This window comes from Triticum dicoccoides, chromosome 1A (genome assembly GCF_002162155.2).
Source record: "Triticum dicoccoides isolate Atlit2015 ecotype Zavitan chromosome 1A, WEW_v2.0, whole genome shotgun sequence".
NCBI lineage: Eukaryota > Viridiplantae > Streptophyta > Magnoliopsida > Poales > Poaceae > Triticum > Triticum dicoccoides.
The window spans coordinates 371,729,378-371,743,640 of NC_041380.1; the positions used below are offsets into that span (position 1 = coordinate 371,729,378).

Sequence of the window (14,263 nt, forward strand, 5' to 3'; positions counted from 1 at the left end):
CCTTGGCGAGGACAAGTACCAAGTGGTCGGCTTCGACCTCGAGTACACCATGGGTCGTGCCGAGCACGATCAGAAGGTTGCCATCGCCCAGTTGTGCATACGACATGACGTCCTCGTCTACCACTACCACCTGGCCACAATGCCTTGCGAGCGTTTCTCCATGTTTATCAACAGCTCTGACTACAGTTTCGCTGCGGTGGACACCACCAAACGATCTAAAAACGCAAGGTTTCGGGCTTGAAATGCCCGAATCTTGTCAACATCCAGCGCCACTACAAGGTCTGGGGCAGCGACAAAAACAAACTGAACTCCTTGGTTGACCTCGCCCTAGCCATCATCGACCCCTACTACATGAAGATGAAGAATGAGAGCAATAAGGACAGGCACAGTGTGTGGCATGAGAGACTGGATGAACAACATGTCAAGTATGCGGCCATGGACGCATACACAATGTACGAGATGTACAGGCAGATCGTTGACATCAGGGACTGTCTTCTTCCTGACCCAGACAAGGGATCGAGCCACATAGAAGTGGCGGGAGTGTCACAAGAAGTAGATGACTAGACGATCGTTTCTCCTACTTTAGAATGCATGCAATTGTTTATTAAGGTCTGTGCAAATGATCTGTATAGTCACTTATGTAATTGGATGTTTATTTCAGTGATATATATATATATATATATATATATACATGTTATTCTACTGTAGACAGAGCAAATCACACGGCTTAGTAGCAGCGATCGTCTATGTTATTATTGGACTTCGCACACATTTCTGATTACGAACCTGTTTGCCGCGTATCACACACATCTTGTTTAATTGAACTGTTTCCATTGTGTTGCCTAATCACACACAGTTCATCCTAGTGAACCGTCTGATGTATATCGCACACACCTTCATCTGGTTGCCCATTTCTTTTGTTCCTCCTCATCCCAAACAGTTAATTGAACTGAACAGTATGCCATGCATCTTACACGCAACTAAAGTCTGAACCGTGTTTGATGCATCCGTCATCGTGAATGTTTTGCACCTTTTTTGACGGTTTTTACTCCACCATTTGCGATTATGGCATCACACACAGTTTCGTCGAAGGGTCTCTGATCGTAGTGTCACATTTGGACCATCCTGCAGTAGTGAGGGTGTTCTTTACCCCGGAGTGGGAGGCGCTATTCCCTCTCTGTTCCCTGGTGGCGGAGACGCAAATAAGCTCTGACCACCTCCCCCTCATCTTCTCATCCGGAGAGGATTCAGTTTGGCGGAATAGTCATTTCTACTTCGAAATGGCTTGGTTCAAAGTAGAGGGCTTCGAACCCATGGTGCAGGAGCATTGGGCGAGTATCACTTCGCAGATTGGGCCCCTATGGGGACTGGACGAATTCTGGACGGTGGCAGCCGTGGCCTTGTGCTCTTTCCTCAGGGGATGGGGTGCCAACCAGGGTAGTGAGGCCAAGAAAGAGAGGGCTAGATTGGTAGAGGAGATAGCGACTTTGGATGCACAAGCTGACATGAGGCCGATGGCAGAAAGCAAATGGGCACTTCGCTATGCCCTTGAAAACCAAGTACTAGCCATTTTAAGAGCCGAAGAACAGTATTGGCGTCGTAGGGGCAGCGTCAAATGGGTGACCAAGGGAGATGCGAACACTGGATACTTCCATGTGTTTGCTAACGGCGGGAAAAGAAAAATTTTAATCCTTCGCCTCAACTCAGAGGATGGGTTGCTCCTCAATTAGGCGGACATTGCTAGGCATATTTATGAATTTTTCATTGGCTTGCTTGGGATGGCCGAGGAGAAAGTTGTGGGCCTCCAGGACGATTTTTGGGAGCCGGCCAGCAGGGTCTCCCAGGTGGAAAATGACAGGCTAGCCCTAGCCTCCCTAGCCTTCCTACATGTAGAGATTGATAAGGCTTTGGCCGACATGAAAACTGACACGGCACCAGGGCCCGATGGATGGCATGTGGCCTTCTTTAAAAGGTTTTGGCTGTGCTTTAAACATGTCTTCTAAGACTTAGTTAACGGGTTTGCTCTTGGATCGGTTGACTTGGCACGTATCAACTATGGTGCCATAAGTCTTATTCCTAAGCTGAAAGGAGCGGATAATATTAGACAGTTTAGGCCGATCACCTTGATTAATGTCCCGTTTAAGTTATGCGCAAAAGCTTACGCCACGCGCCTCACACCAGTGGCCTAACGCGTTATCCTCAAGAGCCAAACTACTTTTCTCAAAGGTCGCAACATTCTCGACGGCCCGATTGCGCTTGTAGAGATAGTGCACGAGCTTAAACGCACTAAGGGGAAAGGGGTCCTGCTTAAGTTAGCCTTTGAAAAAGCTTACGACCGAGTAAACTGGGAGTTTATTCGGGAGGTCTTCCTCAAGAAGGGTTTTGAGGCGGGTTTTGTTCACCGGATCATGCACCTCATTAGTTGTGGGCAAACGGCGATCACAATAAACGGAGAAATGGGGAAATTTTTCCGCAACAAAAGGAGACTCCGACAGAGGGACCCCGGTTCGCCACTGATTTTCAATTTTGTGGCGGACGCATTCTCGACAATGATTGACAAAGCCAGGGCAGCGGGTCACATCAAAGGTGTAGTGGCACACCTCATTCCCGATAGGGTTACAGACCTGCAATATGGCGACGACACGATGCTCCTTTTTGAGCCTGACTTACATAGTATCACGTCAATCAAGCTGTTGCTAATAACTTTCGAACTCCTCTTCGGGCTGAAAATAAATATCCTCAAGAGCGAGGTTATTACCATTGGGATGAGTCAACAGGAAAGTAGGCATGCGGCCAATCTTCTTAATTGTAAGCTTGGGGGCTTCCCAATTAAATATCTTGGCCTCCCGATTTCCCACCGGAAATTGTCGATTATGGAATGGGAGCCATTTTATGGTAAGGTGGCAAATCGGGTGAGCCCGTGGAGAGGGAGGTTCATGTCCTCGGCGGCTAGACTAATCCTGACAAATACTAGCCTATCCTCCCTGCCCCTCTTTACCATGGGTATGTTTCTCTTAGCGGATGGGGTTCACACGAAGATTGACACGCCTCGTTCCAAATTCTTTTGGGAATGGACTAGAATCAAAAAGAAATATCACCTAGTTAGGTGGGCGGCTATGTGTAGACCTAAAAATTTTGGCGGCTTGGAAAACATCAACTCAAAGCTGATGAACGTGGCCCTCCTAACGAAGTGGTGGTGGCGTCCATTATTAAGTTTCCAACTCACATTTTATTAAAGTATACATGGTAAAGTATCATCTGTCACCTATGAGAAACATACCGATGGTATCCATGGTAAAGTATCATCTGTTTCCAACTCACATTTCCAACTCACCTAACGAAGCTAGACCATTATTTAGCCCTAAGGATATCAGCCCAGAGCCCGGACTCTTTTTATTAAGTTTCCAACTCACATTTTATTAAAGTATCATCTCTCAAGATTATCCAACAACTGTAATGGTCTAGCTGCTCAAATTTGTCCATAACCGGGGACACGGCTAATCACGATCAGTTTTAACACTCTGTAGAGGTTTGCACACTTTACCCACTAGACTCAACCCAAGATTGAGATAAAGTCTTTCAGAAGTAGTCACCTCCACCCACCGGCAGCCGGTACACCTACACACATCTACATCTGCTAGCTTACCTGGGCGAGGATCCCACAACCTACTCAACTAAGCCAGAGCCCATTTAGCTAGTGGTTGCGCATGGAAGCTACTAGTCAGTAAGTCTGACTGATCTTTTTGAGCCTGGGCGGCCGTCCACTTACATTCAGAGGGTATAAACTATGATGTTCTTGAAACCACCCATCAATATCAATTCCGCCCAAAGGTGAACTAAGTCCTTAATTACTACTCAATTTGTTATATATATATATATATATATATATATATATATATATATATATATATATATATATATATATATATATAGGAAAATGGTTGTGTACTCCTGGGAGTACGTACTCCCGCTTCTCATATACCACATAGATGAATCTTTTATACCACATTATTATTTTTAATATACTTCATTAGTAATTATTAGATACCCCAAAATGAGTTCCATGAAAAAATTCATGTGAGTCTACATATTTTTAAATGTTTACGTATATATTGATGTGTTTGTACGTGAAAAAGGTATATTATAAAAAGTACATCACAGATGATATTTTTTCAACAAAACTCGTATTGGGGTATCTTAGAATATTTAATGAAGTATATTGAGAATAATAAAGAGGTATAATTAATGCGTATATTAGGTATATTGAGAATGAGAGTACATACTCCCAGGAGTACACGACTGTGATATATTCTAAATATACTTCATATAGCAATGTGATATATTCTAAATATACTAAACCTGGCGAGGTTTAGTTTACCAGGTTTTTTTTGAATTTTTCTTATCATACAAATTTGGACCAATGGGTGGGCGACAAGTGATTTAGTGGGGGATGTAGACAGGTACACGGCTGGGTGCGCATACCAACTGCTGGTGGAAACTATAAAAAATTGATGACCCACCCGTCCATTGGTTGCATGCTCTGGATTCATCTCAGTTTTGTATTGGTTGCATGCGGTGCGGACCGAATTGGCTGTGTCTTCTATTCTTTGTTTTTGTCTGAATCTTCATGGCCGTTGGCTCATTGCTTCGGATGCTTTTCTTTCCCACCACGTCGGCTGCACTGAAGTCGGTTTGCCACCCGCGTTTTCTGGAACCTCCAATTTGTCGGTTGCCGCTTTTGCACACACTTCCGATAGTCTCCGCAGCATGTGCAGTGGCCGGTTCCGATTTGTGCTTTTCCACTTCGCTGGCTGCTATAAATAGGGGTTGTGCGCTGCGGCCCTTTTCCATTCCAGCTGCGTCCTTCTTCGCTCCTTCTCTTCCAACTTCTGCTGCCATTTCTTCACTTGGCGATGGTTACTCCTGCTCGTTCTGGGCGCCGTCGTCGGGGTCGCCCTCCTGGGATTCGGGCCGCCGTTATTGCGCGTGTGCGCCGTGTCGGCATGGGTCTTCCTCCTGCCGACTCTTCGTCTGGGGTGGCAGCCGCTGGGCTGCGTGATCAGCTGGCTGAGGTCGACTCAGGGCGGATTCTCCACCCCGCCGGCCGCTCCGTTCCCGCCGGGTTGGTGAGTTTATTTTCTCTTCTCAACTTGCGTTTCTGTTTGGATTCTTCTTTTATTTGTTAGCTTGCTTTGTGGTCAGTTTATTTGGTTTCTTGGATCGTTGTTCTACTTGTTTGCTTCCTCTGTAGTCCTCTGTAGTCAGCTTATTTGGTCTCTTGGATTGTTCTTCTATTTGTTTGGTTTCTCTGTGGTCAGCTTATTTGATTACTTCATTTTGTAGCCCGTCAGCGTTCTGACTTGGAGTAGTTTCGTTATGGAGAGCTTGATGCTCGCCGTCGGGAGATTTCGTTGGGGAAGCGAGTTGTTGACTGTACTGTTGGTGAGTGCGTTGAGTACTTGCTGCACGTATGGGAGTGTTTCTAATTGTTTTTGTGTGTTTCTTTTTGCTGTTTTGGATGATATGGGTAACTTACTGTTTTTTCCCTGCAGGTTCGACCACTACTGTTGGTTCTTCTTCCGCGTCTGACGGCTTCGTGTCTGCTGGTCGGCCCTCTGCTCTGCGAACTGGTCAGTTCTTGTTTATTTTCTCTGCTTATTTTCTGTCCATGTTGTTGTCCTTTTTGGCTAGCGCGACCTTTTACTTGTTCTACGTGCCACTGTTGGCCTAATCGTTGTGCAGAAGACACTAGCATGTAGGCCTTAGGGCACGAGATGCCCGCATGTGCGATCAAACGATGAAGGTTAAGTCGAATGGAAACACATGGGGCATGCAGTGCATGCATGCACTGGAACGGCAATTCATCGATGCATGCAGTGTATGCCTGCAATCCGATGAATATACACCGCTGCATGCAGCGCACGCGTGCAACCCGATTAATATAGTCGCCGCATGCAGCGCACGCGTGCAACCCGATGAATATGCTCGACGCATGCAGCACACGCCTGCAGCCCGATGAATATGCTTGCTGGCGTTCAATTGTGTGCCTCCTGTTTGGGTATACGACCACGTCCCAAGGCCGGCCCGCTGGAGGATCATCTGAACATCAAGACTACTAGGCAGACGGCATCACCAGTTTAGCCTAATTCCATGTCTCTTTATTTTCTATTAAGTTTAGTACCCACTTTCAGAGAAGTGTTCTTCTTGTTTGTCTCCTAGAAAATAAAGCTTCTAAGCCCTTTATTTATCTGTTTCGCAGCAATATGTACCCCTTTTTTACTTAATACCAATAATATTTCCATTCCCGTATGTGCGCACTCTATGTCGTACGCTATGACATCCTTACAATTATTTTCATAATTTGCATGCATAGTACCGGAAAAAAATGAGTCATACGAGACCACCGCTTTGAACTAGCAGGGTTACAGTCTGACCCGGCTGCCTCCTGTAGTCATACGAGACCACCGCTTTGAACTAGCAGGGTTACACGTCTGACTCGGCTGCTTTCTGTACACAGCCTGGGCATGCAACCGTCCATCTTTCCCTCTATCTCCACGTAGAACCGAGTGTGCCACCTACTGGAATGGAGTGCAGAAAATGCTTGCCATTTGGCAACCTCAACGAAACATAACGATGACTCATTCATCTATGCATGCTCTATATATTACCAGTTGGACACTCTTGACCAACATCAACTGAGTACACCACAATGGACGAAGCTTATCATTCCCAGAGAGCATCCTCCATGGCAAAGCAAGTTAGGAAGAAGGGTAAACATCCAGCACTGAATTTTAATCATGGAAGCGGAAGTACCTCGGTAAGCTCTTGGCCTCACCTAGCTTTTTCTCTCTCTTTGCTCCTTGCAAGTAAGCAACTTATTATATTATTACGAACTCTTTCATGCAGGATGAGAATTTTGAACTCTTTCATGCAGGATGAGAATTTTATAGTGTATATTCCAAGACGACCAATGCTTGAAACAGTGAGTGAGACAATTGGCTTAAAAGTACAAGGGTACACCTGTTGGTATGTTCATGAAGGTATGATACAAGCGTCCGTACTAATTGCTATTGGCTTAAAAGTACAAGGGTACACCTGTTGGTACGTTCATGAAGGTATGATACAAGTGTCTGTACTAATTGCTCTACCACGTCAAAAAGATAGCTTCAGAGAATCCTCCATTACATATGAAGGAGAAGCAGCTAATACAGAAGATGAAGCAATGGAAAAATCAGCTCAGGTGCCCTTAGAATGCATCTGTGCAGACTATAATATTTCTATCAATGATCATAATTACTATGCTTTTGAAGTCACAAAGGAAAGGTTGTTTACAGCAAGAGAGAAGGCTCAAACAAAGCAATGGCAATTCAATATAGCCCACCAGCAAGTAAACACACAGCAAAACGAGTTTGCAAGACAGACAATGATTTTGGCAAAGATATGCAATGGCTTCTTTTGATATATTACCAATTCGTATGTATCCCCAGCGCCCAGACAGCGATAATCCCATTATCACATATATAGGCGCGCATCCTCCCGTCGGACATATGAAAGAACTTGCAAAGTCACTTTATCATTACATCACAGGCACCAATCTCGCAGGAGGATATACTAGGATGATCTAACCCACTAGCAGCTACTTCTAGCTTATCTATACAATGTGTTTGTGTTTTTGTATACAGTTCTCTGTCCGCAGCGAACTGTATGTAGTTTGAATAATTTGTTTGTCTCAAGAATGTGCCACTTTTAATTTGTATCTTTGTATCCCTGCATTTGCAAGATTTCAATATATTCGTATGCTCAATTTGTTTATTATCTCTATAGGTCATTTTGACATCAAATGAGCATGCACTGTTCCACTTTTAGATCAATAGAGTGCACATCTGCGAGAGATCATTGAGCGCGGCGTGCCGCCGCGCGGGTTAGGCTAGTATAACTACATGCATAGAAAAAAATAGGTTGAACGATGATCAAGGTGTAACTTGCCTGGTACGTTTGGTGAAGATCGTCGCACTCACAATTCCTGGTAATTCTACTCGTCACGCTTCGAGCAATCTATCACAATCGAAAGAAAATAAACAACCATGGCATACGAAAGAATCAAAAGAACAACCAAGCAAATATGACAAGGTTGAACAAAATCAATATATATAGGCTTAAAGTATAATATAGGTTCTGACGGTAATATAAGCTGACAGGTAATGGAATGAACTCAAAAGAGTTAATTGATATAGAAAGATTGCTATATAAGATTACATTTTAGATAATATGGAATATGCTCAAAATTACATGGAAAACAACAGACATGTTGTTGAACAGAAAGCATATGACATAGGTGTTCATTTGTAGAAACAAAGAATTGAATAGGAGCAATACAACTCTCGTTATAGTGAATTGAAATTTAAATTGAATTTGAATTCAAAATGGGTCAAAGAATACTTGAATTTGGCATCGATAGAATATAATCAGTAAGTCTATGACACATGTTTTCATGGGAAAAAGGGATCAATTGAAACTACGGTCTGGAAGATATCACCATATGAAAGTTTGAATTCAAATTCGACTCGCTCAAATTTGAAAAGTTTGAACAATTGAAATATTTACTCTACTGGATAGTAGAGGTCATTGTGAACATGTAGGAAAAAGAATCACTCGATTTGGATATACGGATCACCAGATATAGCTAAACGAAATTGGGTTAAAAATCTGTCAAAAATAGAGTTTGAGCTGCTGCGGCTACTGTAGATGTGGCCACGTATCAGGCTAGGATTGGCTGAAGGGGGTTTGCGCGCGCATGCTCACCGGAAGCAGGGGAACACGGCGGCGGGTTCTGGCGTGGGTGACGGCGCTCCTCCGGTGGTCCTCCAGAAGGAGAGGTGGCGGAAGGATGCGGTGTACGTCGGGGTGACAGTGGTGGCTTAAACGGCGATGAGACCGTCCTCTGTAGGCGGAAGACTGGCAGTGATGGCGTGAACTCTGGCGTCGTCGTGTTTGCTCGGGCTCCTCACTACACTGTGTTTCCAACCACGAAAATAAGTAAAGACGGTGCAGCGTTGAGAGGAGGATCGAAAGGAGCAAAGGGGAAGCTAGGTGTGCTCTTACGGCAACAAAACGAACCGACGGAAGCTTCAGGCAGTGGCGGGTTCCGGCGAGACCCAAGCTTGAGGCAACGGTGAGCTAGGGCACGGAAGAACTCCGTTTTTGCGAGAATCAAAAGAGGAGGCGGAGGGGATGCTCACAACGGGGTGGGGGTAGATCCAAGTTTCGAGCGGATTCGACCGGGGTTCGATTTGGTTTCGATCTGCAGAAATCGTGAGGAAGAAGGAGACTCGGGTGGGTCCCGTGAGTCAGAGACACAGGGGAGGGAGGGAGAGGCTGGCGCGTGGGCCTCTGCTAGCGTCGGCGACAGTGAAGGAAGAGAAAAAAAACGAAGCCAACGGGTGGGCTGCTCGCTACGGAAATGGGCCGGCCTGCGCTGTTGCTACCTCGGCGCGTGGGTGGAGATAGGTAATGGGCCGACCGCTGTTGGGTTAGAATAGGTTAGAGCATCTCTAGCCGTTCGGCCCCTCACGGCACCGAAAAAGAGCAGCCTGTGGGTGTGTCGGCGATAAACTCGGCGCTGGGGCGGTTCGGCACCCAGCCGTCGCCCCCAGGTCGCCCCGAGGCGCCGAATTCAGTCCACTTTCGGCCAAAAAACGACCCAATATCTGCGTGAATCAACCCATATTCGGCGTGTTTCGGCATGAATTTTCACATACAAATAGAAATCAATTAGTTCGTCACATAGTTCGACGTGTTTCATCACATAGTTCGGCGTGTTCAATAAATAGTTCACTACAAATTATATACTTTAACAAATAAAAACTTAAGTTTCATCACACGTCATTTCCGGCCTCGCCCTTGAGCCTCCATAGGTGCTCCACCAGATCCTGCTGCAGCTGATGATGCATCTGTGGGTCTCGGATCTCCTGACGCATACTGAGGTAGTCAATCCAGGTTGCCGGTAGCTGGTGATCAACTTCGGCTAGAGGGCCCTGCCTGTAGTATGGTTCAGTGTCAAACACTGGCTCTTCCCGCTCTCTCTCAATGATCATGTTGTGCAAGATGACATAGCAAGTCATGATCTCCCACATTTGATCTTTCGACCAGGCCTGAACGGGATACCGGACAACAGCAAATCAAGATTGGAGCACACCAAATGCCCGCTCGACATCCTTCCTGCAAGCCTCCTGAATCTTCACAAACCAGGCGTTCTTGCCTTCTGGCACAGGGTTTGAGATGGTCTTCACAAATGTCGACCATCTCGGATAGATGCCATTAGCTAGATAGTACCCCTTGTTGTATTCCTGTCCATTGACCTCGAAATTCACCGGAGGAGAATGACCTTCAACAAGCTTGGCAAAAACCGGGGAGCACTGCAGGACGTTGATGTCATTGTGAGTTCCTGGCATCCCAAAGAAAGAGTGTCAAATCTAGAGGTGATGTGTGGCCACTGCCTCAAGCACCACACTACAACCGCCTTTGGCGCCTTTGTACAACCCCTGCCAAGAAAATGGGCAATTCTTCCATTTCCAATGCATGCAGTCGATGCTTCTGAGCATCCCAGGAAATCCTCTTGCTGCATTCTGTGCTAGGATCCAAGCAGTGTCTTCCGCATTGGGTGTTCTCAAGTATTGCGGTCCAAACACTGCCACCACTGCCCAACAGAATTTGTGAAACACTCTATGCTGGTGGACTCGGCCATGCGCCCATAGTCGTCGAGTGAATCATCGGGAGCTCCGTATGCAAGCATCCTCATAGTTGCCGTGCACTTCTGGATGGAGGTGAATCTAAGTGTGCCGGTGCAATCCTTCTTACACTTGAAGTAGCTGTCGAACTCCCGGATGGAATTCACAATCCGGAGGAAAAGCTTTCGGCTCATCTGATAACGATGCCGAAATGTTTTCTCACCATGCAATGGAGCATCGGCGAAGTAGTCCGAGTAGAGCATGCAGTAGCCTTCCAGACGATGCCGGTTCTTTGCTTTCACCCGCCCAAGCGTCGAGCCACCTCGCTGCGGCTTCTCACTGCTCGCGAGCAGGGCGGCGAGCACCATGAGATGCTCCTGCTCCTGGGTGTCGGCTTCGGCTTCCTCATCCAGCAACACCGTGAGCGCCTCCTCATCTTCGGAGTCCATCGCCGGGCCGAGCAATTCACCGAACACCTTGTGGGCGAGGTGGGTGCAAGCCCGCCGGTGTATAGGCCCTGCACGGCCGGAGCGCCGGAAAAGGTGCCGGGGCGGCGGCGGAGAGGCTGCCTCGGCGAAACCCCTTCTTTTTCCCGGCGGGAGATAGTCTACCTAGCTGCGGCAGGCGGTGGTCGGCTCCGGGATCGGCAGGGTGGCGCAGGGTGGCGGCCGAGCGCGGGGGGTAGGAGGCGAATCTGGGCGGGTGGCTTGACTTTTCTCCTGTCAATGTGGCCCTAGGAATGCTTTTCCCTTGCGTCGGAGCCCCCGAGCGCCCCCTAGTGCATCGGGTATGGCCTGCGAGCGCCGGGCGCAAAAACGGGCCGAGTCGGCGGAATTCGGCATCCTGGGGCGCGATTGGGCGGTTTTTTCGTCGCCGGCGCAAATAAACCGCCTGGGGAGGCCATTCTGGGGGCGCGGCTGGAGATGCTCTTAGGAATAGGTTTTCTTATATTTATAAAATTACAGAAATGACTTTGGCTCCATAAATGATCCAAATCATTTTATAAAAAATACCGGAACATCCACAAAAGCAAATATAGCTATATGGAGCCAAGTGAACATTTTTCCATCCCTAATATTTATATAATATACATATAATATTTTCATAAACTTTACTTTGACACTCATAAAATGTTCCACGAAATAATTTTGAACTCCTGAGAAAATGCAAATAACATTTAAAACATATCCAACTTATTAATATTGAAGGAGTCCTATTACCTTCTCTCTTATGATTTTTTTGTTGGAATTGTTTTAAATTCAAAAAATCTAACATGAAGACTGTTTCATCACTTTCTAATTTAATTATTAAGTCATGTCATCCTCTCTCATATTTTAATTGGAAATATTCTGAATATTCTCAAACCCAAAATAATATCCAAATGAATTATTGGGAAAGTCCTTTTATTCCCTCTCGATTAATATTCATTTAAACTCCAAAAGTTTCAAATTCATAGTCAAAATTTACTAACAACAAGCAACACAAACAAGTTTTAAATTAATTCTATTTAAATAATTAACATTCCAAAATTTAGAATTCTAGGATGTTACACAAATGCAAGGGATCGACGTTCTGGAATGGGATCCAGGCGGTTCGACCTGCCTTTGCGGTGGGAGCCCAGTTCGAGGTCCACAATGGACTGTCCACGAGGTTCTGGCTTGACTGCTGGATTGACTCGAGGCCACTTTGGCAGGTTTCCCCACCCTCTTTTAACTAGTGACGGATACTAATGTAATGGTTGGAGAGGCCCTTAGAGCGTCGCCACCAGCAATCTATTTTAAACGTCCCTTGACAGCAAGCGAAACGGGAAGTTGGAATGAGTTGCTATCTAAAATTGGGTCGGAGACACTTAGCTTGGGAGCTGACGCAGTCTCGTGGGGCCTGATGGCCTCAAGAAAATTCTCGGTTAAGTCCTTGTATGCCAAGATGGCGGAAGGCAATACTTTGGACATTGCCAGAGGGCTTTGGAAGGCAGGAGTCCCACTCAAGATTAAAATTTTCCTATGGCAAATTTTCAAAAATCGCCTCCCAACTGCGGACAATGTAGCCAAGAGGAACAACCCTTCGAATGGCTCGTGTATCGTGTGTGCGAATCACAGGGACGTGAACCATGTCTTTTTCCAATGTGCGTTAGCAAGGTTTGCGTGGAGCGCGGTGAGGGAAGCGTTCATCAAAATTGGAGCCCTGCGTTGGGCTCTGATTTGCTTCAGATAGTGCAAAACCCAGAAGGGAACTAGTGGTCGGATTGTTTGGAGATGCGTAGGGGCACTATTGTGGGGTCTGTGGACTATTAGGAACAAAATGACAATGGAAAAAGTTCCCTTCTCACTCCGCTGATGTCATCTTCAAATGCCATCTCTTTTTATAGATGTGGACACGGTTGGGGAAGCACCGCGATGCCGAGCAGATGACCGAGGCCATGGAGAAGATCAGAAGCACTTTGACGATGGCGCGTCAACCTCCGTAGATGGTCTCTCATTTTGGTGGAGAGGTAGATGTAGGAAGCAGGGTGTGGGCTATGATGTTATTCGTGATGTACCCCATGCTCCTTTATGACTCTCCGTACTTTCATGTTTGAGTATTTTTCGGTTTGTAAGACTATTGAACCTTGTGATGGTTGCCTGGTGGCTTTATTAATTTAAAGTCGAACGCTTCTAGCGTCTTCGTTCCAAAACCCCGTAGCTGATAACTTGTCTAGGCTTGAAAATGTGCTTGATGACCCACTACCTATTGATGATAGTTTTCCTGATGAGCAGTTAGCTGTAGTAAATCATTGGTATGCGTCGGTGCTATAAGAACGGTTTTTAAACCCTTTCCGTGATGGCATTTGGAACCATCACCTAGTGAGTGACGGCGATAGGGGGTCCTTCCCACACGCCACATAAACCGTTGGGGATATGCCCTCCTAGCACACATGCTCGGCAAAATGAGGTCGCGTGCGACCGGCGAGCGCTCAAATATGGAAATACGTACAGTAGAGCTAAAAAAATACAATTATACAGGTGAAATTGTTTCCAGTCGCAAGTACATCCCACACAGTCAGTCCCCGCTAAATGTTTCCGTTCGTATGTACATCCCACACAGTCGCTCCAAGGAAAACGTTTCGGTTCACAGGTACATCGCACAAAATTTTCCCCGTTAAATCGTTTGTGATAGCGTTCCCCATTGCATACGATATTAACAATTTTATCGTTTGCGTTATTGAATGCATCACACACGGTGCATAGAAGAAACTATGTGACAAAGGCTATTGATACGTCTCCAACGTATCTATAATTTTTGATTGTTCCATTCTATATTATATTCTGTTTTGGACATTATTGGGCTTTATTATACACTTTTATATTATTTTTTGGGACTAACCTATTAACCGGAGGCCCATCCCAGAATTGCTATTTTTTGCCTATTTTAGGGTTTTGCAGAAAAAGAATATCAAACGAAGTCCAAACGAAATAAAACCTTGGGGAACATGATTTTCAGAATGAACATGATCCAGAGGACTTGGACCCTACGTCAAGAAATGAACGAGGAGGCCA

At 45.9% G+C, this 14,263-nt stretch overlaps 1 protein-coding gene across 2 annotated transcripts; it reads left to right on the plus strand.

The window, feature by feature from the left end:
* Positions 1-4,872: 4,872 nt before the first annotated feature.
* Positions 4,873-6,809, plus strand: LOC119290958. 2 transcript variants are annotated; one of them, XM_037569669.1, is made up of 4 exons: positions 4,873-5,126; positions 5,344-5,442; positions 5,553-5,630; positions 6,672-6,809. In XM_037569669.1, the coding sequence occupies exons 1-4, from the start codon at positions 4,914-4,916 to the stop codon at positions 6,786-6,788; spliced, it is 507 nt and encodes a 168-aa protein (XP_037425566.1). In that variant the 5' UTR covers positions 4,873-4,913; the 3' UTR covers positions 6,789-6,809. The 2 variants fall into 2 exon arrangements, with proteins under 2 accessions (XP_037425566.1, XP_037425628.1); XM_037569731.1 differs by lacking the exon at positions 5,344-5,442.
* Positions 6,810-14,263: the final 7,454 nt, after the last annotated feature.

Excerpts from the sequence above, each read along its gene's own strand:
- LOC119290958 (XM_037569669.1), top strand. The coding sequence starts at position 4,914 with ATGGTTACTCCTGCTCGTTCTGGGCGCCGTCGTCGGGGTCGCCCTCCT. Across the intron at positions 5,127-5,343 it reads GCTCCGTTCCCGCCGGGTTG|CCCGTCAGCGTTCTGACTTG; the intron begins GTGAGTTTATTT and ends TTCATTTTGTAG. Across the intron at positions 5,631-6,671 it reads GCCCTCTGCTCTGCGAACTG|TTGGACACTCTTGACCAACA; the intron begins GTCAGTTCTTGT and ends ATATATTACCAG.